Here is a 22,696-nt window from a genome sequence, read left to right as displayed (position 1 = left end):
ACAGGGATCCAGACAGAACTTGCCAGGTAGTGGTGGTGCACACCGTTAATCCTAGCACTCAGGAGGCAGAGGCCAGCCTTGTCTACAGAGCAAGTTCCAGGACAGCCAGGGCTATACAGAGAAACCCTGTCTCAGTGGGGGGGGGGGGGCAAGAGGACAGAACTCATCAAGTAAAGAACTTCAACACTGCTGTTCTCCAAATCCTTTCCTGGTGAGAACTCAGACTTAGACCTCAGTACTCTTTTTTTTTTTTTTTTTTGGTTTTTCAAGACAGGGTTTCTCTGTGGCTTTGGAGCCTGTCCTGGACCTAGCTCTGTAGACCAGGCTGGTCTCGAACTCACAGAGATCCACCTGCCTCTGCCTCCCGAGTGCTGGGATTAAAGGTGTGCGCCACCATCGCCCGGCCAGACCTCAGTACTCCTAAATTTGTTTTTTTTCTTTCTGTTTTTTTGAAACAGTGTTTCTCTGTGTAGTCCTGACTGTCCTGGAACTAGCTCTGTAGTCCAGGCTGGCCTCGATCTCAGAGATCTGCCTGCCTCTGCCTCCTGAGTAAAGGCTTGCACCACCACTGCCCAGGCTTGGACTTAGACCTCAGAATCATCATGCTAGCTCAGGGTAAACACAGGGCACAGTAGAAGAAAATAGCTAGCAAAGACCTAGCACCTGTTTGTCTTACCCAATCTGACTGTGGATTCTCTAACTGAAAGAGCATGTGTATCAGGGGGTTTTGTGAGGATAAACAAGATATTCTATTGTGTGTGTCATTCCTGACAGGTAGTCAGCTCTCAAACATTAGCTATTATGGTTTTTTTTTCAGAGCCTGAAAAAAACCCCACAGATTTGTTGATGGCAAAGCTCAGCACCTGAGTGTGATTTAAACACAATGCCCACCCTCTGTGCCAGGTCCTTCCAGACCCACCAAGAGACAGGCTGGGCCTTGCATTCAAAGACTCATGACCTGTGACCTTCACATGTGTGCAGGGAAAGAAAGGCAGTGAGTGTTGATGACACCTTGCTTTGCAGCAAAGCAGCGCCTTCCCTTGCTACCCAGCTCTAGACACTGTCCATGCGAGGGAAGCTGCAGTCCTCGGCTACACGGGGACAGGGGCATCTCCCTCCTACAAGTCTGTGGTTGACAGGACAAACACCCCACTGTCTGTCACGTCTGGGTCAGAGTAAGAGTCCTTCAGCACAGCCTGTAGTCATAGCTAGCCACAGTCCTGGGCTGAACAGTCTCCTGGGAAAACTGCTCCCCTCATCCACAGCTGACCTGCATAGGCCACCGGCATCACTGTCCACTGGGAGCCCTTGTTGGCGCTCAGGCCCACCAGTCATCTCAGCCAGGAAGCCCCCTGAACAAAGTTAGCTTACCCCGTGCCAAGGCTGGCTCCTGTCAACACGGCAGTTATACCTTTGGCCTTACTGTTCCGTCCAGGTGTCACAGACTGCCACCTCCTGCCTGACCTTGCCAGCCTCACACCTGATCACACAGACTGCCACCTCACACCTGATCACACAGACTGCCACCTCACACCTGATCACACAGACTGCCACCTCACACCCGATCACACAGACTGCCACCTCATACCTGATCACAGATGAGATCCCACTTCTTCTCGTTGTCGTACTGTCGCAGGAGCCGGGCCTTGTCAGGAGGCAGGTTCATGGAGCTCTGAGGAGAGAACCTGAGTCAGCAAGCTAAGCTCCCACCACACACTCACCTGGAAGGCAGGAAGGAATGAACTCTTCTCCCTCCTTTTACTGCTGCTAAGGTGGCACAGAAAGGGGGGGGGGGGGGTACTCCCTGCCTCCCCACCATAACAGTCAAGTTTGGCTGAACAATATTTTCTTTTCTGTGCATTAGTAATATAAATATATTTATTAAACAATTAATTAAAATCCAATACCTCACATCAGATATAAAAAGGGGAAGATAAAGAATTTGTCTACAAAAGGCAAACACATAAAGTATAGAAAGTTTGAATGTAATAGAAAGAAAGGAATATATCATAAAAAATAAGGACTTATTTTATAGACAGAGTTTTCTACAAGTAAACTAGAAAGGTGATATTATATTAAATTCTATTACAGCAGTTGCAATTTTAAGATGATTAACAATATGAATTTATATATTGCTATGTGTGTGTGTGTGTGATGGGTTATATGCACAAGAATTCAACTGCCCAACAACGCCAGGGACATCACAGCCTCCTGCTGCCAGATTGCCAGGAGGGTGGGAACCACGTGATGTGTGTTCTGGTAACCAAATTCAGATCCTCAGCAAGACCAGTAAGTAATGTGCTCTTAACTGCTGACCCACTTATCCAGCATCAACAAATTTTTGTTGAACAATATTTTCAAACTAAAGGTTAGAGAATAAATCTAGCGAGACAAAATGCACAATAACAGTCAGTGAAATGGCTCATGACTTGCCACCAGGTCTGTCTTGAGCAGAGCCACAGGGTGGAAGCCAAGAACTAACTCTGACCCCCTTGAGTACATCATGGCACACTTGCTCCCACAAATCAATACAAAGTACTTATAAATGCAAATAAGATTTAAATAGAAGATATCAATATTCATTGTTTTTTTTGTTGTTGTTTTTGGTTTTTCGAGACAGGGTTTCTCTGTAGCTTTGGAGCCTGTCCTGGAACTCCCTTTGTAGACCAGGCTGGCCTCGAACTCACAGAGATCCTCCTGCCTCTGCCTCCCAAGTGCTGGGATTAAAGGCGTGCGCTACCACCACCTGGCAATATTCATTGTTATAAATGTTTTATGAAGCCTTCTTTGACATTCTACCTATATACACATAAGTCATGTTGTAAAAGGTGCTATATATAATATGAGACAAGTCAAACTGGGAAAGATCATACTGTAAAACGTTTTTGTTGTTGTTGTTGTTTTTACTATTTTACTTATTTGGTTTTTCGAGACAGGTTTCTCTGTAGCTTTGGACCTGTTCTGGAATTAGCTCTTGTAGACCAGAGTGCTATCTCTGCCTCACAAGTGCTGGGATTAAAGGCATACACCATCATCGCCCAGCTAAATTAATTAATTTTTTTTGCCATGGGTGTCAGGTCCCCTGGAACTGGAATTACAGACAGTTGTGAGCTGCCACATGGGCACAGGTCCTCTGGAAGAGCAGTCAGTGCTCTTAATCCCTGAGCCATCTCTCCAGGCTTTGATTTTTTAATATTTTTAAATTGTGTGTGTGTGTGCACACGCGTGCGTACACACACACACACACACACTTGAGTGTGCAGGTGTTCTAGGAGTCCAAAAGAGGGCATCAGATCTTCTGGAACTGGAGCTATAGGAAGCTGTCTGATGTAGATACTGGTTGTCTGTAAGAGCAGTACCTACTTTTAACTCCTGAACCATCCATTTCTCTAGCACCAAAAGATACTTCTTAGCATACAAAAGATCAAAACTTTGAAAGTCACTTCCAATTTGTTTTTTTGCCATAACCTGAGAGTCAAGCATCATGAATCAGATGCAAGAAGATAAGGTCATTCATATAAAAAGAACTATTCACACATTTTTAGAAAAATATTTACAAGCCAGGTATGAGTGGAGCACACCTTCAATCCCCACACTCAGGAGGCAGATCTCTGTGAGTTTGAGGCCAGTCTGGTCTAGAGATTTAGTTCCAGGACACCCAGGACTAGATAGAGAAACCCTGACTTGAACAAAACAAAAATAGCAGTAGCAATTTCCTTGCTACTAATTACAAATTACTACCTTCCCAATTAACCAATATACAGCACTGTCCAGACCTCCTGTTGAGACACCCTAATATAAAATACTGAAGGATACACCATGAATAATTTTATTTTGCTCATTACTATGTACTAAGTGAATAATTAGTACAGTGCAAGGAAGGCCTAAAGTCTGCCTGTACATGGTATAGACCTCCCCCCACTGTGTCCCCTGCAGCCATGACTGCCCCCTCTCTTCAGTTAGATGTCCCCTAAGTCATGACTGGCTTGGTTCTAGGTCACAACCTTTGCCTCTAATAGCAGCCTGACACTTTGATCAGATGACAGACAACACCTGCACACCCCACTTCTGACTCAAACAAGATGCCCCATTTGAGGTACCACAGCTGTCTGACTCACCTAGCCCCCCAGAAGACCTTTCACCTCTATCTGTTACACTAAGCCCAGCGCTTACTCCCTGGTGACCCAAGTCTAAGCACTGGCTTCACTCCTGTCCACCCCTAGCATCTTCTTCCTTATATGAATGGTATACTCAGGATCTCCACAGAAGAAACAGAAGAGTCCTGGAGGCAGGCTGATCTACTTAAGGGTTCAACAAGGGAACCCTTAAATATTATTTACTTCTGTCACATAATCTATTCATCATGCTCTTATCTTACACATAACTATTATGCATCTGAGCACTCCACTCACCCTGAGGACTCAATCTATATTCAGTGTCCTCCTGTTAACACATTTAATGGAGACATAGTTGATGGTAAATCCATGGTTATCAGGCCCCAGGAGCAGTGGGCTCATGTCCTGGCTGAAAGTAACCATTAGGGTTCAAAACAGAAGCAGGTTGAGGACTCCAGCTAGTTACAAATGGGAGAATTTAGGATAGAAAGACAAAACTGGCCCAAGGAAAGAACAGAGACAACCTCATCACAACTCTCCCATGGTTTCTGCCTGCTGCCCATGAGTCTGCCTGAACTACATGAAAGAGGGGCTGGCCCACACCTCCCCACAGCTGATATTGTATTGATGGGCAAACACAACCCACCCTCTGGAATTGCTTTGCTGATGGCCAATCTCAACTGTCTGTGTGGATAGCAGAACAGTGGTGATATTTCATTTGTATTTTAATAAATAAAGTTTGCCTGAAGACCAGAATAACAGCTACACTAGTTAGTCATAGAGGCTGGGCAGTGGTGGTGCACATCTGTAATCCCAGCACTAGAGAGGGAGATAAAGCGTGATGAGAAAGGAACTTGCTCTCTTTCAATCTGAAGATTTCATAGAGATCTTCAGGATGAACTCCAGTATCTGTCTCCAGGTTTTTATTATTCATGCTACAATTGGCGCCCAACATTTAGGGTACGAATAAGCCATTTGTCTGTGGATTTTAGCCACCTGCACAGGCCGGAGTAGCCACTCTGAAACAGTCTCCAGCTGCTACCCAAATTCCAGAAGCCCAGGACTCCAAATGCCACAGGATTGGGCTGCTGCCAAACTAGGAAGCTTCCTTGAAATCCAGTTGGGCCTTTATTGTTCTATGCAGTAGGAATCAGCCTCACATCTTCATCAACTCCATCAGTAGATTTAGTAAGACAATGGGAAATTCTTAAAGGGAGGAATTAAAAGAGAGAGGTTTTTTTTTTCCACATTAAAAAAAATGGGAAAAATCATTACAATGGAGGGATTTGGGTCTCTGTATGATAATATGCTAGACAGTTTGAAAATTGAATGATTAAATAAGAAGGTATCTAATTTAGATGGGATTCATGTAATGTCAATTGTAAACATTATCAGCTTTATCATTTTGTCTTATCACTAAAATAGTTGGTTAATCTGAGTGCTAAGATACAGGCCTTAGAAAAACCTAATAAAACAGATCACAGAGATACTCAAATCCAGACAGAGGAATTTAATGGAGAACCAATTTCAGCATTGCATTATAGAATAGAGAGGAACAGCCTAAGGTTTTCAAATAACCAACCTTAATATATCCAGTAACCTTACAGGAACTGCCAAATGGCAAAGGTTCTGTTACAGCAAACTCCTGTGCCAATGTTAGATTTAAGGAGATTCAAGGAAGCAATGGTCTCATATGGTATGCATTGACCTTTTGTGTGAAGCAAATGCTATACTCATGCTCAGTTTCTCATAGAATTATCCCTAATTAATAGATAGAATTGGTTAAAGGTGTTTTAGAACCTGGTTCATGATTACAATGGAGTACCTGGTTCAGAGAAGAGGCTAAGATTATTGAACAATGGAGTAAGGCTAGAGGTAGGGAAATCTCCCATGATTAAATTCTTGGAGAAGGAGATTATTTCTATGAAACTATAGAAAGGCAAACTGTATATGATGACCATGCCCTGGATTTATGCCACACATCAGCCTTAAATGCTTGGGTCAGAATTGGAGAAATAGGAAAGAAAACTGAGTCATTTACTAAAGTTATACAGGGCTCAAAGGAAGCCTTTATGGATTTCTTACAAAGATTGACTTCAGCAGTAAATAAAATGATACCAAATTCAGAAGCTAGACAAATAATAATTGAATCTCCAGCTTTCGAGACTGCTTAATTCTCTATGGAACAGGGTAATTAGGCCGTTAAAGGCAAGGTCAGCAACTTTGGAGGAATGGATTCGAGATACAATTAATATTGAATCTCATGACCATGATGATACTTGGATAGGACAGGTGATTTCCAGAGGTTTGAAGAAAATTTGAAATGTCAAGTGTTTCGATTGTAGCAAACAAGGTCACCTTAAAGGGTTGTAAACAGTGCTTTTTCTAAAAAATAATCCATTCAGAACGCTCCTCCCTTCTGGATTATGCAGAAGGTATGGCAAAGGTAGGCACTGAACTAATGAACTAGGACTATTCATGGTAATCCTGTGCCACAGGGAAACTCCTGCAAGAGGCCCCTGTGCTAAATCCGGTTCAGTTGTTTCCTGCCATTGTAGAGGAAACTCCTTCCAGAGCAATTAAAGAAACTAATGACTATTCTAAGAAACCATCTTGCTCTGGATGACTGAAAGATATAGAAGAGAGAATGAAAAGTTCAGGAGAAACCATAAAGCAAGTATTTTGGCAAACTTCCAAAAATAAACAAAGACCGAAATTAAAAATACAAACAAATGATACTGTCACTGAAAGTCTGGTATACACAGGTGCGAATGTAACAATAATTTCATCAGAATCTTGGCATCCAAATTGGCCTTTTCAGGATGTAAATGTTCAGTTTTTAGGGATCGGAATTTTATCTCAGGTAAAGCAGAGTGTGAGATGAGTGTATGTATAGGGACAGAAGGACAGAAAGAAATATTAAAACCATATGGGGCTATCATAGTAATGAATTTGTGGTGATGTGATTTGTTACAACAATATATGTGTGTTTCTGGAAAAAATATCACAAGATATTATAAAGAACAGTCACCATATGTACAATGAGAAAAAATAGTTTTTCTTAAAAAAAATTAAAAGAAAAAAGAACAGTCACTGACCATTCAGGTTGTACAAGAACAGGGTACAACAGCTGCTGATCCAAAGGCACCAACAGCTCTACCTTTAACCTGTATGGGTTGTACAATGGTCTTTACCAACAGAGAAATTAACATATGTTAATTTATGATTTGTTTCTAAGATTGGGGGATTGGGGAAATGTTAATTTGAGCAGGCTTTAGAACAGCTGGCACAGGAGCAACTAGATGTTCAACATACTGAAGAATCAACCAGCCCTTGGAATGCTCCTGTATTTGTTATTAAAAAGAAATCTGGAAAATGGAGAATGGTGACAGATCTAAGAGCTGTTGATAAGGTGATTCAGCCATTGGGCTCTCTACAGTTTGGTGTTCCTTGGCCTTCTCTATTGCCTAAAGGATGGCCTCGTATAATTACTGATTTAAAAGACTGTTTCTTCACTATACCTTTACAAGAAAAACACAAGAGAAATATTTACTTTCACAGTGCCTACTTACAATAATTATCAGTCTACTAAGAAATATCAGTGGAAGAGTCTCCCACAGGGAATGTTAAATAGCCCACCCTGTGCCAATATTTTGTAAGTCAGACATTGGAAATGATACATAAGAAATTTCCTCAATCTATAGTTTACCATTATATGGATGACATTTTACTATCTGATTCGAATGCGGATAATTTAGAAGTGTTTGGAGAAGAAAAATTTGCCTTGTTGGGGATTACAAATTGCTCCTGAAAAAAATACAAATAGGAGACTCAATTAATTATTTAGGTTATAAAGAGGTTTACAAAGAATTAGATTTCAAAAGGTGCAAATTAGGAGAGAGCTATTGCAGACTCTTAATGATTTCCAAAGATTGCTAGGAAACATTTCCCATCTATGGCACACTGTTGGGATAGGTCCTGATGACTTGAATAATTTAAACAAAACCTTAGATGGTGACAAGGACTTAAATAGTCCCAGGAAATTATTAGCCGAAGCTGAGAGAGAATTGGCTTTGATTAAAGAGAAATTATAGAAGGCACAATTGGATAGTGTAGATCTGAATATTAACCATACTCTGGTCATATTACTCTTTAAACCTTCCACTACAGGTACTTTAATACAGAGGGAAGATATTATCGTAGAACGTTTTACCACATAAACCAAGTGCAAAATTTAAAAAAACATGTGGAAAATGTCTCTGAGTTAATTCTAAAAGGAAAACTGAGATAGCATCAATTAGCAGGATAGACCCAGCAGAAATTATAGAACCTTTAAATAATAACAAAATTGACAAATTATGGGAAGAAAGTGAACCCTGGCAAAGAGCTTGTAGTAATTTTTTGGGAGAGATTAACAAGTATCTCAAAAGCAAGAATTCAACTTATACATAGAACTAACTGGACCCTTCCCCCCATTGTACAGGACACGGCAATAACTGGAGCCCATACATTCTATACTGATGCAGATAAATCATGAAAGGCAGGTTATACCAGAAAATTTAAGTAAAGTGGATCAAAGCCCTTATGATTCTGTCCAAAAGTCAGAATTATGTAACTATTATTGATACAACCATACTATTGATACATATTCAATTTGGAAAAGGCTGATTTGGTAATCACATATTGGCTAGAAGTTATAGCCATCATGGGTACCTGTACAAATAAAGACAGACAGTGCTCCAGCATATGTCTCTAAGAAAATGGAAACTTTTTTGTTTATTATAATATAAAACATATTACAGGTATACCACACAATCCTACAGGTCAGGCAGTTATGGAAAAATCAAATCAATCTCCATAGGATATGTTAAATAAACAGAAAGGGATGATAAATACCCCCAGAAATAGATTGCATAATGCTTTATTAACTTTGAATTTTCTTTTTTTAATATTTATTTATTTATTATGTATACAATATTCTTCCTATGTGTATGTCTGAAGGCCAGAAGAGGGCACCAGACCTCATCACAGATGGTTGTGAGCCACCATGTGGTTGCCAGGAATTGAACTCAGGACCTTTGGAAGAGCAGGCAATGCTCTTAACTGCTGAGCCATCTCTCCAGCCCCTAACTTTGAATTTTCTATATGCTAATGAGAAAGGAACAGCTGTAGAGAGACATTAGCTAGAAAAAAAATACAGAATTAAGTCAGCCAATACACTTTAAAGATGTACTGACTTCAGAATGGAAACCAGGACATGTGTTATGTTGGGGAAGGAGTTTTGCTTTTGTTTCCAGGAGAAGAAAAGCTATGGATACCATCAAAATTGATAAAGATTCAATTGAACAAGAGACACCTCTTAATTAGAAGAGATGATAGTTCATCAAACATCATGGTCATTTTTAATCTAAACCAACCTATAACACTAACAAATTCTTTTTATTTGAACAGATATAACTTGACAAAAGAGAATCTCTCCAAATTTAGGGTTGGGAAAGGGTTTTGTTTCTGTCTTCTTAGGAGAATCAAGGCGTCCAGCTCAGGGGTCTGAAGACTACTGGACAGACAAATGAGACATCTGAAGAAAAGGACAAGTCATCCAGAAAGAAAGTCTCAAGAAAAGGAGTAAATTGACCTATTGATATATTTCCAACAGGATAAAATTTCATAAATCTTCCCAAATGTTTATTTTTTTTCTGCTGTTCTCTACAGATATTTAATGCAAATGGACTTTTTGTAGTCCCAGTCCAATTAATTAAAGATTAAAGCTGGCTCTGGAGTTGGAGTGGGGCTCTCTCCTTCTCTAAACCCAAGCATGCTTATTAAAAGTGAAATCCAAAATCTTTGTCTCATGTCAGAAGAGCCACCTGATATGGAACAGAAGAAAAACAAATATTTAAGGACTACTTTATTTCCAGTAACCTTATAATCCTTTGGTTTTATATTTACTCTTTAACAGCTTTTCTTAATGTATAAGATTTATACGATTAATATATAGATATATTAGTATATAAATATATTAAGATCTATATCTTAAACCTTTTGTCATTATATTAATGTCATATAGAGTATTAACTAATCCTAGAAAAAAAGTTTCATCTACCTTCCTGTACATAATTTCAGGTTTGAGCCTCTATCAGTGAACCATGAACATGCCTGACCTTTGAAGTCTCCAAAAGGAGGATGGGGCCCCACAACGATAATTCCTCCAGGACTATGATAACACCACTAAGCTGAAAAACACCATTTGAAGATCAGCTTTTAACTACAAACTGCTCAGAACAATTTCAAGAGGGCTAGCTATGATCCAGTCTGACAGACTACTCTAACCAGAACTTGAGACAAGCGTGAACTTTCCCATTACTCAAGAGACTGGACAACAAATGATACAACTACCTCTCCCAGGACTTAACAATTAACCCAAATTTTTCTTTTCAGAATCCCCTAAAGATGCCATTACCCCCAGACTGCAGGAAGTAAATTTAAGAATACGATACCCACATTTCCAAGAGGTGGGGTGGGTGGTTTTTGGTCATTCAATGGGTTATAGATATTTGTCATTGTTTAGGGAGGGTTGGTTACAAGTTGTTATTGGTTACTCTCAGGAGGAAAGTTGAACAAAGGAGATTAGATTCAGAGTTCTTATTCTGAAAAGAAAAAAGGGGGATACAGATATGACAGGATAAAAGGGTAGATTATTGAATTTACTCTAAAAAGAAAAAAGGGAGGATATAAATGATAAGATAAAAAGGTAGATTTAAAAAATAAAAAGCAACTACTAGTTTTAAATGTTTTATATTGGATTGGATTTTTGTATATTGTGTATATATTTTGTATATTGATATAAATTTGAGATTTTGTTAGAACATACTGTACATACATTTCTGCTCTTGTTTAAGGTATTGTACCTATAGAACGCATTTAACAATGTAATGCAAATATCTGGTGATACAGAGTGCATCAAATGGGGGGTACGCGAGTCAAATAATCCCAAGCTAACTCTTAATAGAGTATTCTAAAGTTTTTCTTTATTAAAAGGGAACTCACATATCACAGCGAGGAAATAGGAATTGGGTCCGACATCCAAGTGTGGCTCACAGGAAGAAGAGAGCAAGTGGGGTAGGACTGTGGCTTTTTGGTACCCAAAGTCATGCCCCAACCTGATCCAGCCTCTTAAAGGTTACTGACTGAAGGAGGTTCCCCACCATCACCTCCTCCTTTTGTCTAAATAAGAGAGTTCTGAACCCAATACAAAACTATATACAATACACTAAGAACAGATATCAAGTATAAAAATTAGAATTACAACCAGCATAACAATATTAAGCAAGGAACCTATGCTAAAATGTTTTGATAATCATTTTATCCTAAAGAGTCTAAGTCTTGTATTAGAAATGGTTTGGCTAGATCATAAGAGGAAGGTAACTACGACTATCTAATCTTCAGCCCCATTGAAGGCCTGAGAAGGGAGATAATATTACTTGAGTAGGAGGAAGTGCAATCAAGCAGCTTCCAAAATGTGCAGTAAAACTGACTGAGACATCTTGCTGCCTGGAGAGTCACCTAAAGGTCTTTTGTTATGTTTCAGGCACCCATCTTCAGCCTAATGGCCCATGGACTTTTCCATGAAACAGAAAATTTCAAAGACAGTTCCACCTATATTGGCAGTTTGTCAGTCACTTTCTTCTGTGTCCTGCAGAATGTCTGGCAGACTCTTTCATGAAGCAGGAACTCCAAAGCTGTGTGGCTTCTTTTGTAAGCCTGTCTTAAAGGAGTCAAGGTGAGCCAGCAAACAGAGCAAGAAGCTGCATTAAACTCTTGCTTTTTCGTGTCTAGAATTCCTTTTCAAGCTCTCTCAGGTTTTACGTGAATTTAGTCAGCCCCACGTTGGGCATAAGACTATGCAGAATGCGTCAAATGGAAGGGAACATGAGTCAAATAATCCCAAGCTAACTCTGAATAGAGTATTCTAAGTTTTTTCTTTATTAAAAGGGAACTCATGGATCACAGTGAGGAAATAGGAATTGGGTCTGACATCCAGGTGGGGCTCACAGGAAGAAGAGAGCAAGCAGGGTGGGACCACGGCTTTTTGGTACCCAAAGTCATGCCCCAACTTGGTCCAGCCTCTTAAAGGCCATTGGTTGAAGGAGATTCCCATCATTTCTGCTCCTTGAAAATTATTTTTACCAACTGTTTAGGATAAGGAATTGTTGGTTAGTAATCACCTATTATAACTGAACTTGTAGTCACATTAGGTATGTTTTCAAGGTCAAACAAAGATATATTTCAGATAGACAGATCATCTTCAAACACTTTAGAGATCTAGAGAATATGGCATTTAAGATGTTTTAATAACATACGCTCATTTTTTATGACAATGAGACATGTCTGCCCCTGGCAGCACCAATCTACTCTAGAGAAGATAATGGACATCAAAGAAACTTCACGTGAATTTTACTTTCTTTGTGGCAAAAGTAAGTCACTGGGCAAGAAAATGCCCTTGCCTCAACTGCTGACATTATGCTGCCCTAATTAGACAATCAGTTCACAAAAGAAAGTGACTGCCAAACACTGTCAAGACAAGGTAGGACAGCCCTTCAGAATATCCTGGTTCACAGAAAAGTCTGTCAGATATGCTAGGCCTGTAGGCCAAAAGATGGATGCCCCAATATCACAGAGCAACTTTGGGTGACTATCCAGGTAGCCAGCTGTTTCTGTCATTCCTTACATTTTTTGGAAGTTGCTTGTTCACATTTCCTGCTTACTCAGACTCCTTCTTGTATCTCTGAGGGAGTTGGAGACTAGATAGTTAAAGTTTTCCTTGTTTACCAGGTGCAGAAAGCAAATCATGATAGAAAGCAAATTAAGCACAAGACCTTGAACTCACTAAGATAGGACAGATATGGAATAGTTTTTTCTGAATTTGTCAAATGCAACTGGACTAGATATCGTTGATGTATTTATTACCTGTATATATTGCATATAGTTATTGTACTTATTGTATATAGTTTCTTATATTACTTATAGCCTTTTTTATTTTAGATAAAAAGGATGGAAATGTAGTGATATTTCATTTATATTTTAATAAATAAAGCTTTCTTGAAGACCAGAAAACAAAATAGCCACACTAGTCAGCCATACAGGCCAGGTAGTGGTTACACACACCTTTAATCCCAGAAGCCACACTAATTATCCACAGGGGCCAGGTGGTGGTGGTGCATGCCTTTAATCCCAGGACTAGAGAGGAAGCTAAAGCAGGATGAGACAGGAACTCATTCTTTTTCAATCTGAAGATTTCATAGAGGTAAGAACTCTCTAGTGGCTTGGTTGCGTTGCTTTTCTGATCTTCAGGTTGAACCCCAATATCTGTCTCTGGGTTTTCTGCTACACAGAACAGGAGCAGGGAGCTTTAATAGAGACACAAAGGTCAAAGGCAGATCCCGAGAGCCTCAGTTCACCCAGTTGAGGAACAGACTGCTACCAGCTGAACATAAAGAAAACTAAGCAGAAAGAGTCCCCAGAACTAGTCCTGGCTCTATACACCCTGGGCATAGTGCCATTATCTAATGATACTGCTTCCAAGGCTGAGCCAGGAAAATAATTTCCTATTTTTTCCTACAAAAGAAAAAAATGCTAGTTGTGCTTTTTTTGTTACTCATTTGTTTTTATCAAAATAACATTAGCTAGAGTCATTTGAGAAGAGAACCTCCCTGTGGGCAAGCCTGTAGGGCATTTTTCTTAATGACTGAAGCAGGTGGGTCTATCCCCTCACTGAGGTCCTCACTCGGACAGATGGTCCTGGGTACAGTAAGAGAGTAGGCTCAGCAAGGGACAAGGAGCAAATCAATAAGCAGCATTTCTCCATGGTCTCTGTACCAATTCCTACCTCCATGTTCCTGCCCTGACTTCCTTTGATGACATAAGTACTGTGGTTGGAAGTGAAATACTCTTTTCCTCCTCAAGCTGTGTTTTGGTCATGGTGGGTTTTTTTTTTGGTTGGGTTTTTTTGTTTTTTTTGTTTTTTTTTTTGGTTTTTCGAGACAGGGTTTCTCTGCGGTTTTGGAGCCTGTCCTGGAACTAGCTCTTGTAGACCAGGCTGGTCTAGAACTCACAGAGATCCGCCTGCCTCTGCCTCCCAAGTGCTGGGATTAAAGGCGTGCGCCACCACCGCCCGGCTAGGTCATGGTGTTTTTATGAGCAATAGAAACAGACTAACACAGAGAGCAGGAATAGTCTGCTGCTACTGTGGCAGACATCACATCCTGTCGACACCACCTTCCTCCTTTGGCCAACCACTGTGGGCTGCTGTGGCTTCACATCTCCCTGCCAGGTGTGCTGGTGAGGAAATGCTTGACTCTCTCCAGGCTTCAAGACTGAGCAAAATCAACCCCTCCAGGACTCCTATCATAAACCATGGGTAAAGCCAGGTGGTGGTGACACATGCTTTTTGTTGTGCTTTCCTGTCGCTTTAAGGGACAAGCCACGCCCACTTTCATTACCTCTGACCTGCCCGCTGCCATCTTGGGCCCTTCCTTTTCTGCTTCCTTGACGTACGTGCTTTTTATTATAAGGAAGACCTGGGAATGTTATGGTTTTGGTCCCTTTAAGAGACAAGCCACACCCATTCCCCTCCCTATCCACTGAGGCAGGCTGATCTTCAGCTTCCAGCCTGAGCTCTTTCTCTTTTCCATCTTCCTCTCGGAGAGGCAGCTTTGCTTCTGCCTCTCTCCCCACTTCTCTCTTCCCCCCTTCTCTGTCTCTTTCTCCTCTTCTCTCTCTCTCTTCCCCTCTCTCTCTGTCCCCCCCCTTCACCCTTCCTCCTCCATAACCCCCTGAATAAACATTCAACCTCACCCTGCATGTCGTGTCTATCCATGTTTCTGTCTTCTGTCCGCCCGCCATGTGTCTCCCTGCCTGGAAGCAGCCATTGCTCGGGGATCAGCAGCCTACTCTGCCTGGGGCCCACTGCCTGCTGCCACATGGCCCGGCCACCACTGCTCTGGGACCAGCAGCTGTCTCTGCCTGGGACTGGCTGCTCCCAGGGCCTGCTGTCTGCCGCCACATGGCCCACCGCCACGGCTCAGGCAGCCGCTCTGGGACCAGCAGCCATTTCTGCCTGGGACTGGCTGCTCCCAGGGCCCGCTGCCTACCACCACATGGCCCGCCACCACCATTTGGGACTTACAGCATTTCTGCTGCCTACTGCCGCCGGGATCTTGGAGCATTTTTAAAAAAGAACAACACTTTTAATGCCAGTACTCTGGAAGCAGAGGCAGGTGGATCTCTGTGAATTCAAGGCCAGCCTGGTCTACAGAAGTTCCAGGACAGGCTCTAAAACTATACAGGGAAACCCTGTCTCAAAAACCTGGGGAAAAAAAAATCATGAGATCTGGTCAAAATTTAAATCCTCTAAGAAGATGGACCCCTGCAGTGTGGAAATGGGTGACAAAGCATGAAACAGGCCTCAGAATGGGCCCACACCCTCCTGTCTAGAGCTTCCGTGGACAATGGCTCCAGCCTTCTGTTTTGACAGGGCTGAAAGAGTAATGGGAAGTTGATGAATCAGGAGAAACCTGCAACCTCTAGCATTCTCACAAAGCAAAGTACTGACTATGGCAGGAGCCACTAGCCGAGGCAGAAGACAAACAGTTCTCTTCCTGCCAGACAAGAGCATGAAGGCTCTTGCCGCTACCTGATAACATGTATAAATCTGGCAGGGTCCAATGTCCAGAGGAAGCCAGGGGTTAAACTTAGCACAGCTCCAGACTAAGTCAGAAGCTTGTTTTCCCAGCATTCTTCTTCCATGGTTTCTTGGCTCTCAGAGGCAAAAGTTAAGTTCTTGCTAAGTGCCCAATTCAAGTCTTGCTGGACAGAAAGAAGGCAGAGGGCATTGGATATGGAGACAGAGTACCCAAGATCCAGTTGGGGCATTTCAAAGCTATCAAGCCTCACTGAACTCCATCAAACTCATCTCACTATCCCATGGGGTTTTGAGCATCAGATGATAAACACTTTACACTTGCACACATCTGGAATACGGTGGGTACTGGCAAAGTCCCCTGTCCTCCTGGAAAATCTGTGTGGTATTTGGCATCCATACACCTGCCCTCCTGCTTCTGGGTTGTCTGTTCTCATTTATCCATCAGCAACCCTTCTCAACAATGCATAAGCCTTTGAACCCTTTTTAATCCCTCTTTGATTTCCTCCCAGATTAGAGTCAATCTAAACATTCCATCTTGGAGGAGGGACACACCCCACCCAGGAATGGAGGAAGAGAGGCGAATCACAGCCAAAACAGTTACAATAGGAGACAGGAGAAGGGGAAGTTGAAATCAAATTGAAAGCAATTCTGGGTCCTGATGTCTAAATCAAAAGGTAACAAGAAGATGCCTAAATAGATACCCATAATGGAGGAAGTTGAAAGGTATTAACCTGATGCAAGGCTGCTCTGGCTTGCTTCTTACTTGGGGGCCTGTATAAACAAAGAGGGTCCTATTCCTCCATCAAGGTCTCCCTACTTCCTCCCGCCCAACCTGATCCCTGTCTGCCCCAGGAAAGCTAGGGAAGAGGAAGGGGTTCTGTTCTCAGAGGTTCCTTTCTCCGGCAGGCTTTGTCCGCTTAGCCCCTCATTTCTTTCCCACTGCAAGGACAGAGAAATACCGGATATTTTGGAATTTCCTTAAAAGCTGTGTGCCTAATCTGGGACTCACCCCTGCTCTGCCAGTCTTCTTGGGCCAAGCCTGGGGAAAACCCAGCATACAGAAATAGGAAGTACCCAAAACTCCCTGCTACATTACTTCTAGTCCCCGCTGATCATGACAAATCTGTGAACAGACACAAAAATGGCATAGCTCCTAGAGACCATGAAATACTGGAACATCCCTGGGAAAAGGACCGAGGAAACTTCAGGGACAGCCACATATGGTATTTACTTTCAGCAAAAACAGAAAGAATTGGTGATTGTTTTTAATGTTTTCTTTTGCAAAACCACCTCCCAACAAAGTTTCCAAAGCTGGACCTGTCTTGGAGCACAGATGCTCCAAGCCCTGTTTAGAATGGAGACTCCTGGAGAAATGGATCTCGAGCCTCCACACGGGGGACATGAAGTGCTTTCTCAGCACGCTGCTGACCTAGTGGACAGAGGAGCAGAGGTAGGAAATGGTGGAGAAACAAAAGCTTGGACGCTGTGTAGTCTGCTGTAGGAGGAGAGTTAGCATTGTTCCCAGCCTAATGGGATCCCCTTCACCAATCAACAAGTCTGCCCCAAAGCCAGTGACAAAGCTGGCAACATAAGGCACAAGGCCCATGACCACACATCAGTAGGGCACTGTTTGGAACAGCCCAGCCAGCCTTCCACATATCTCCACTGGTAGGCAAAGGGCACAGCTGTGGCCAGCTGGGCACTGCTACCAAAGGATGAGCGCTCAGAGGTAGGAGGCATCAGCCCCTCCTACCTTGGCCCCTTGGCGGCCACAGCCAGCTCCGCTGCAGTAGCAGCTCCCAGACAATGAGAGCTATTTTCAGCCAGTGCTTTAACACAAGCCAGCTGGCCAGTATGCTGGGCAGGAGTCCTCCTCCACCCAGCCCGCCCAGACAGCGGGCTGCCCGGCCAGCCCCACCCGACTCACGCTGCTGCCACCTCTGCATCACTGTTTATCTCACTGTTTCAGCACAGCCCCTCCCAACACCCCCAAAACTGCAATCCTGTCAAAAGGAAACAAACAAATCAGAGCTTAATCAAAGGTCCGCAAGCTAACATTAGAAAATCCAGACATAGGAAACACAGCAGCCCCTCCAAACGCCCACACTTTTCCCCAGGCCCATGACTGGCTGGGGTAGTGCAGGGGTGGAGATGAAACCCATGGACAGGCAGACTTCCCTGCAGCCCTCACCAACCCAGAATCCAGTCTTCACTGCCAAGCCTGGGAAACAAAACTGCTCCTCTCGCCCACTTCCTCTATCCTTTCCAGAGCAGGGCTTCAGAGAATAAGTCTGAGTCTGGAGACAAACTGATTCTGGATAAGAGCTGTCTGTTCTACTCCAGAAAGAGAATCATAGGAGGGGCCAAATTTTTGTAGGTACTCAAAGCACAGATGGATGGAGTGAGCGGGGCAAACAATCCACCAGCCCCCTGCCCAGCGGTATTCTAAAACAGGAAGCAGGGAGGGCAACAGCCACCTCCCTTGGACCCTGAGAGTCCAGCCCTTTTCTGCCAAACTCCATAAGTTCACAGTATAGCAACCCAGCCCCCACCTCACTCCTTCACACCTTTAGAAAGACTCTATGCACCAGAGTACAAACAGAGTACACAGCTCTCAGAAACAGTTTTCTCCAAGGTTGCTATTAAATAAAAAGGGAAGTTGCTGGGGCTCCTTATGGCATCAGAAAAGTGGGTGTGCTTTTCTCTGACTTAAGTGTCTGCAGTGGCTTAAGTCTGCCTTTCTGGATTTGTTTTAATTGAAGCCATCATTTTGGGAACAAGCTGCCAGCAGAGAACTATGTCTGGAGAACGTGCTCCTGTGGTCGCTGATGACTCTATAACCAGAAATGACTTGCTGAGCAGTTATGGGCCAAGTCCCTAAGCAGCCTGCATGAAAAAGAAATGGATTCACCAGATGTCTCCAGCTGATCTCTGCAATTCGCACATGGCAAATCAGATGAAGACGGGTCCTAGGTCCCAGCACAACTCAAACAGAGAGGACTTTTTCTAACAATTATACCCCTGAGACCTCTTCGTCACCTTGGAGGATTCCTCTGTTGGATGTGGAGAGTAACAAAAGGAAAATGACAGTGTCCCCAGGACCAGGAAGCCTAGGCTCCACCCTCTTCTGCACTACTTTCTCACACCTAAGATCAGGTAACTTCTCCAGAGGGCTTGGGCCCAGCTTCTAGTTGAGGACACCCTTCTGCCTACCAGTTGAAGGTACCCAATTTCAGACAAAACTGCTGATGTCATTTTCCAACTGAGCCATTGGCCCAATGAAACCACCACCACAGCAACTTGATCCACTTGCTGGCTCCTCAGCCCCTCCTCGTGGTTAGCCAGACCCACACACTCCCCAGTTACGCAGAATGGAAACTATTCCGATGGTGGTGGTGGTGGGGGGGTGACACGTTTTCCAAAGCCAAGGAGTTTTGGGCACAGCTTGCCACTCTCTTAGCCAGTCTGGGTCCTCTCTCTTTCTCTGGGACCCAAGAGGCAAGCACCACTACTCAGGCAACTCCTAATTCCTGGGGTCACATCCCTCTCTCTCATACCACAGAGATTTTCACTGGGACTTTCTCACTGGGACTCAGTGAGTCTTCCTTACACAGCCTTTGACCTACACCGTCCCCTGCTCTCTCACTGACACTATACTGCTGCTCTTACTATTCACTTCAGCCCTTGGGGCACCGGACCTTCTGCACCATCACTACTTCTAGCGCTTCCTTCCCTTTCCCCAGGAACAGGAATGAAACTTCAAACACCCAGGCACATAAGGTGAATCGTGTTTTTTCTTGATTCAGGAAATACTCTCGTTTCTTATCATTTACAGAAGTCCTTGGCTGGTTGCTCCCTCACATTTTACCAGAAGGCACTCAGGAGCTAAGCTTCTCTCCAGGCTGGCCTTGGCATCTCTGAACAGCTTACCCTTTGGGCTATCACAGAACTAGCCCTCTTGCCATTTGTTGGCCCCAGAATTTGCCTGTGACCAACACTTCTTTGGTCCTAAATCCCTCCTACCTATTACTACCTGAATCAAAATCCAATAGCTGTCACAAATCACACTCCCAAATAATTACATGTAAAAACGACATGGCAAAGGCCCACTTGTCATCCCCTAGTCTCCTCACGTGTGAAATGGACATAGGAATAGTGTCTACCTGGCAATATAATGTGGTGACTGGGGAAATTAAGTTAGCATACGTAAGCATCTACATCAGAACCCTCATAGAAAATGTTACGCATAATGCAAACTTTGCTCAAGATTTTTATTCCAACATTTAGTTATGAAACTACACATCAAACACTAAACTAGAATCTGGGAATAGGAAATAACAAGGAGTTATTACTATCTTTGGAAAGTTTATATCCTGAGGCAAGGTCGACCAGAAAGGCTAGGGTGAGCTGTGGCTGACTTTGCTAAGGAACAGGCAGAGGTTGCCCAAGGGGTCCCAGGGAGACAGCGTCTGATTAGATGAGGAAGTAAGTGGGAATTACTGAAAGAAAGTTTCAGGATTCTGTATTAAACATCAGTCAGGAGAGGGCAAAGCAACAGAGAAGATGGTCATACTCTAGATCAGGACACAGTATCAGCAGATATGTACAAGCACAAAAATATCAGGTCAGGAGTCTACAAGTGATTTGCTGTAATAGTGTTCACTAGGAAATTATTAGTGGCAGGAAACAGTCCAATAACAAAGGAGTCTATGAACTACTAGATAAGCAAGCAGGAATGAGTAGGGTGATACTACTACTGAAATTACAATGGTAATGATGACCAAATCTAACATTTATTGAGAAAACTGCCTTAAGCACTATGGATTTTTACCTCAACTAATCCTGTAAAAGGATATTGTCTTTGTCTTATAGGTAAGGGGTTAAGAAAAGTTATGGAATTTGCCTAAGGTCACACGGTGAATACGTGAAAGGGCTGGAATTGGAGTCAGATCTAACCCCAAATCCTAAAGTTTACCCCTACATAGCACCTATTCTGAAACCAGGAAGTACCTTAGCCCTCTTGGCTGCCTTTCTAACCTGTATACCCTTCAGGACTCACCTGGATAATTAAAATTTGTCTCATGAACCCTTCCCAACCAACAACCCAGACCTCCGTATACTATTTCCCCCGAGCTTCTGCAGGGTCATTTCCCTGTTAACAATTATAGTCAAGGGCTGGCGAGATGGCTCAGCAGTTAAGAGCATTGCCTGCTCTTCCAAAGGTCCTGAGTTCAATTGCCAGCAACCACATGGTGGCTCACAACCATCTGTAATGAGATCTGGCGCCCTCTTCTGGCCTGCAGGCATATATGCAGACAGAATATTGTATACATAACAAATAAATAAATATTAAAAAACAATTATAGTCAAGCATTTTTCCTTGCTTAGTTTTCATTTACAATGATGAACTTTACAATCCAGCTACTTAGGACTAAGGAAAATGTGAAGCCTAAAGAGAGAGGCTGGGGTCAAAGGGATGCAAGTTTTTAATTCCAGCACTTGAGAGGCAGAGGCAGGCAGATCTCTGTGAGTTCAAGGCCAGCTTGGTCTACAAAGGGAGTTCCGGGCAGCCAGGGCTACAAAATATAGGCCCTGTGTCAAAACCAAACCAAACCAAACCTACACATACAAAACAAAAAAATAGAACAGTGTGAGCAAAAGCAACAGGAGATATTTGGAGTAGATGGGGTGGAGTTTCTCTCCTGAGCTACGAAAAGGAAAAGTCGGCTGGTTAAGATACACACAAATCACTGGGCGGTGGGTGGTGGTGCACCCTTTAATCCCAGCACTCGGGAGGCAGAGGCAGGCTGATATCTGTGAATTCGAGGCCAGCCTGGTCTACAAGAGCTAGTTCCAGGACAGGCTCCAAAGCTACAGAGAAACCCTGTCTCAAAAGCAAAACAAAACAAACAAACAAACAAAAAAACCCACAAAAAACAAAGATACACACAAATCAACAGTATAGAGTGATCCAGTGTCAGTAATAGTTATCTTCTTGCTGGGCTTGCTGTACATGGACCCAAACAAAGTGATAAATGGCATCCATGGAGGCTCGTAGTTTCCTTCACCTTCCAAAAAACCACAGACTTTTCCACTCAACTACCCAGTCTTAGCAGGGGGTATGAAAACTTTAACTATTAGCACTGATCCACCGTTTTCCATGAACAACATGCCAGGGCCTGGATGCTTCAGAATAAAGTACTCAATCTCAAATTTCTCCCTGTAGACAACTTGAAGCCAGTGCCACTATAGAGTATGAGGTCACCACCCTGGCACATGAGTTCTGGAATAATTCTGTGAAAAGAGAAACCCTTATCCTTCGAATTCATTGCTCTGAACATAAGTTTTCTCCTGTCCTTGGAACTTTGTTGGCAAACAGCTCAAAGTAGACGCTGCCCAAGGACTTGCCATCTACAGGAATGTCAAAGAACACTGTAGAACTGAACACAGATGACAGCAAAAAGTCAGGTGACAACATCTGTGGAGTCTCAGGCTTTCTTTTAACAGCCGTAAATGTCTTCTACACCCACATTGTACTAGGGGAGGACCTGGTGTGTCTCTCTCTCTCTCTCTCTCTCTCTCTCTCTCTCTCTCTGTGTGTGTGTGTGTGTGTATGTGTGTGTGTGTGCGTGTGTGTGTGCGTGTGTGTAAAAATCAGAGTCAGTTCTCTCCTTCTACCATGCGTGTTTCAGGGATCAAATACACGTCCTTTACCCACGGAGCCGTCTCATCAGCCCAGAAAATCTGTTTTGCCTTGCAAAAACTCTTGCATATTTACTGAGAGGGGAAGCTGTATTCATAAACATCTACTCTGGGCCAGGCACTCTGCTAAGCCCTTTAATTATAAATTGTCATAGAAAAAAAATTTTTTCCTTGGTTG

At 43.0% G+C, this 22,696-nt stretch overlaps 1 protein-coding gene across 2 annotated transcripts in view; it reads right to left on the bottom strand.

Annotated features, from left to right (window-relative positions):
* The window catches only part of Fmnl3 (formin like 3), a 59,433-nt gene that overhangs the window by 19,484 nt on the left and 17,253 nt on the right, over nucleotides 1-22,696 (bottom strand). For both annotated transcript variants that reach the window (XM_041642730.1, XM_041642731.1), the window contains exon 2: nucleotides 1,589-1,672. In XM_041642730.1, coding sequence (XP_041498664.1) covers nucleotides 1,589-1,672 — 84 coding nt within the window. The remainder of the gene's footprint in view (nucleotides 1-1,588; nucleotides 1,673-22,696) is intronic.

Source organism: Microtus oregoni, unplaced genomic scaffold, assembly GCF_018167655.1.
Source record: "Microtus oregoni isolate MIOR12 unplaced genomic scaffold, Mior012 000077F_ref0000221, whole genome shotgun sequence".
Lineage (NCBI taxonomy): Eukaryota > Metazoa > Chordata > Mammalia > Rodentia > Cricetidae > Microtus > Microtus oregoni.
Note: the sequence above shows the minus strand (reverse complement) of the source record. Positions and strands in the feature narration are given on the sequence as shown.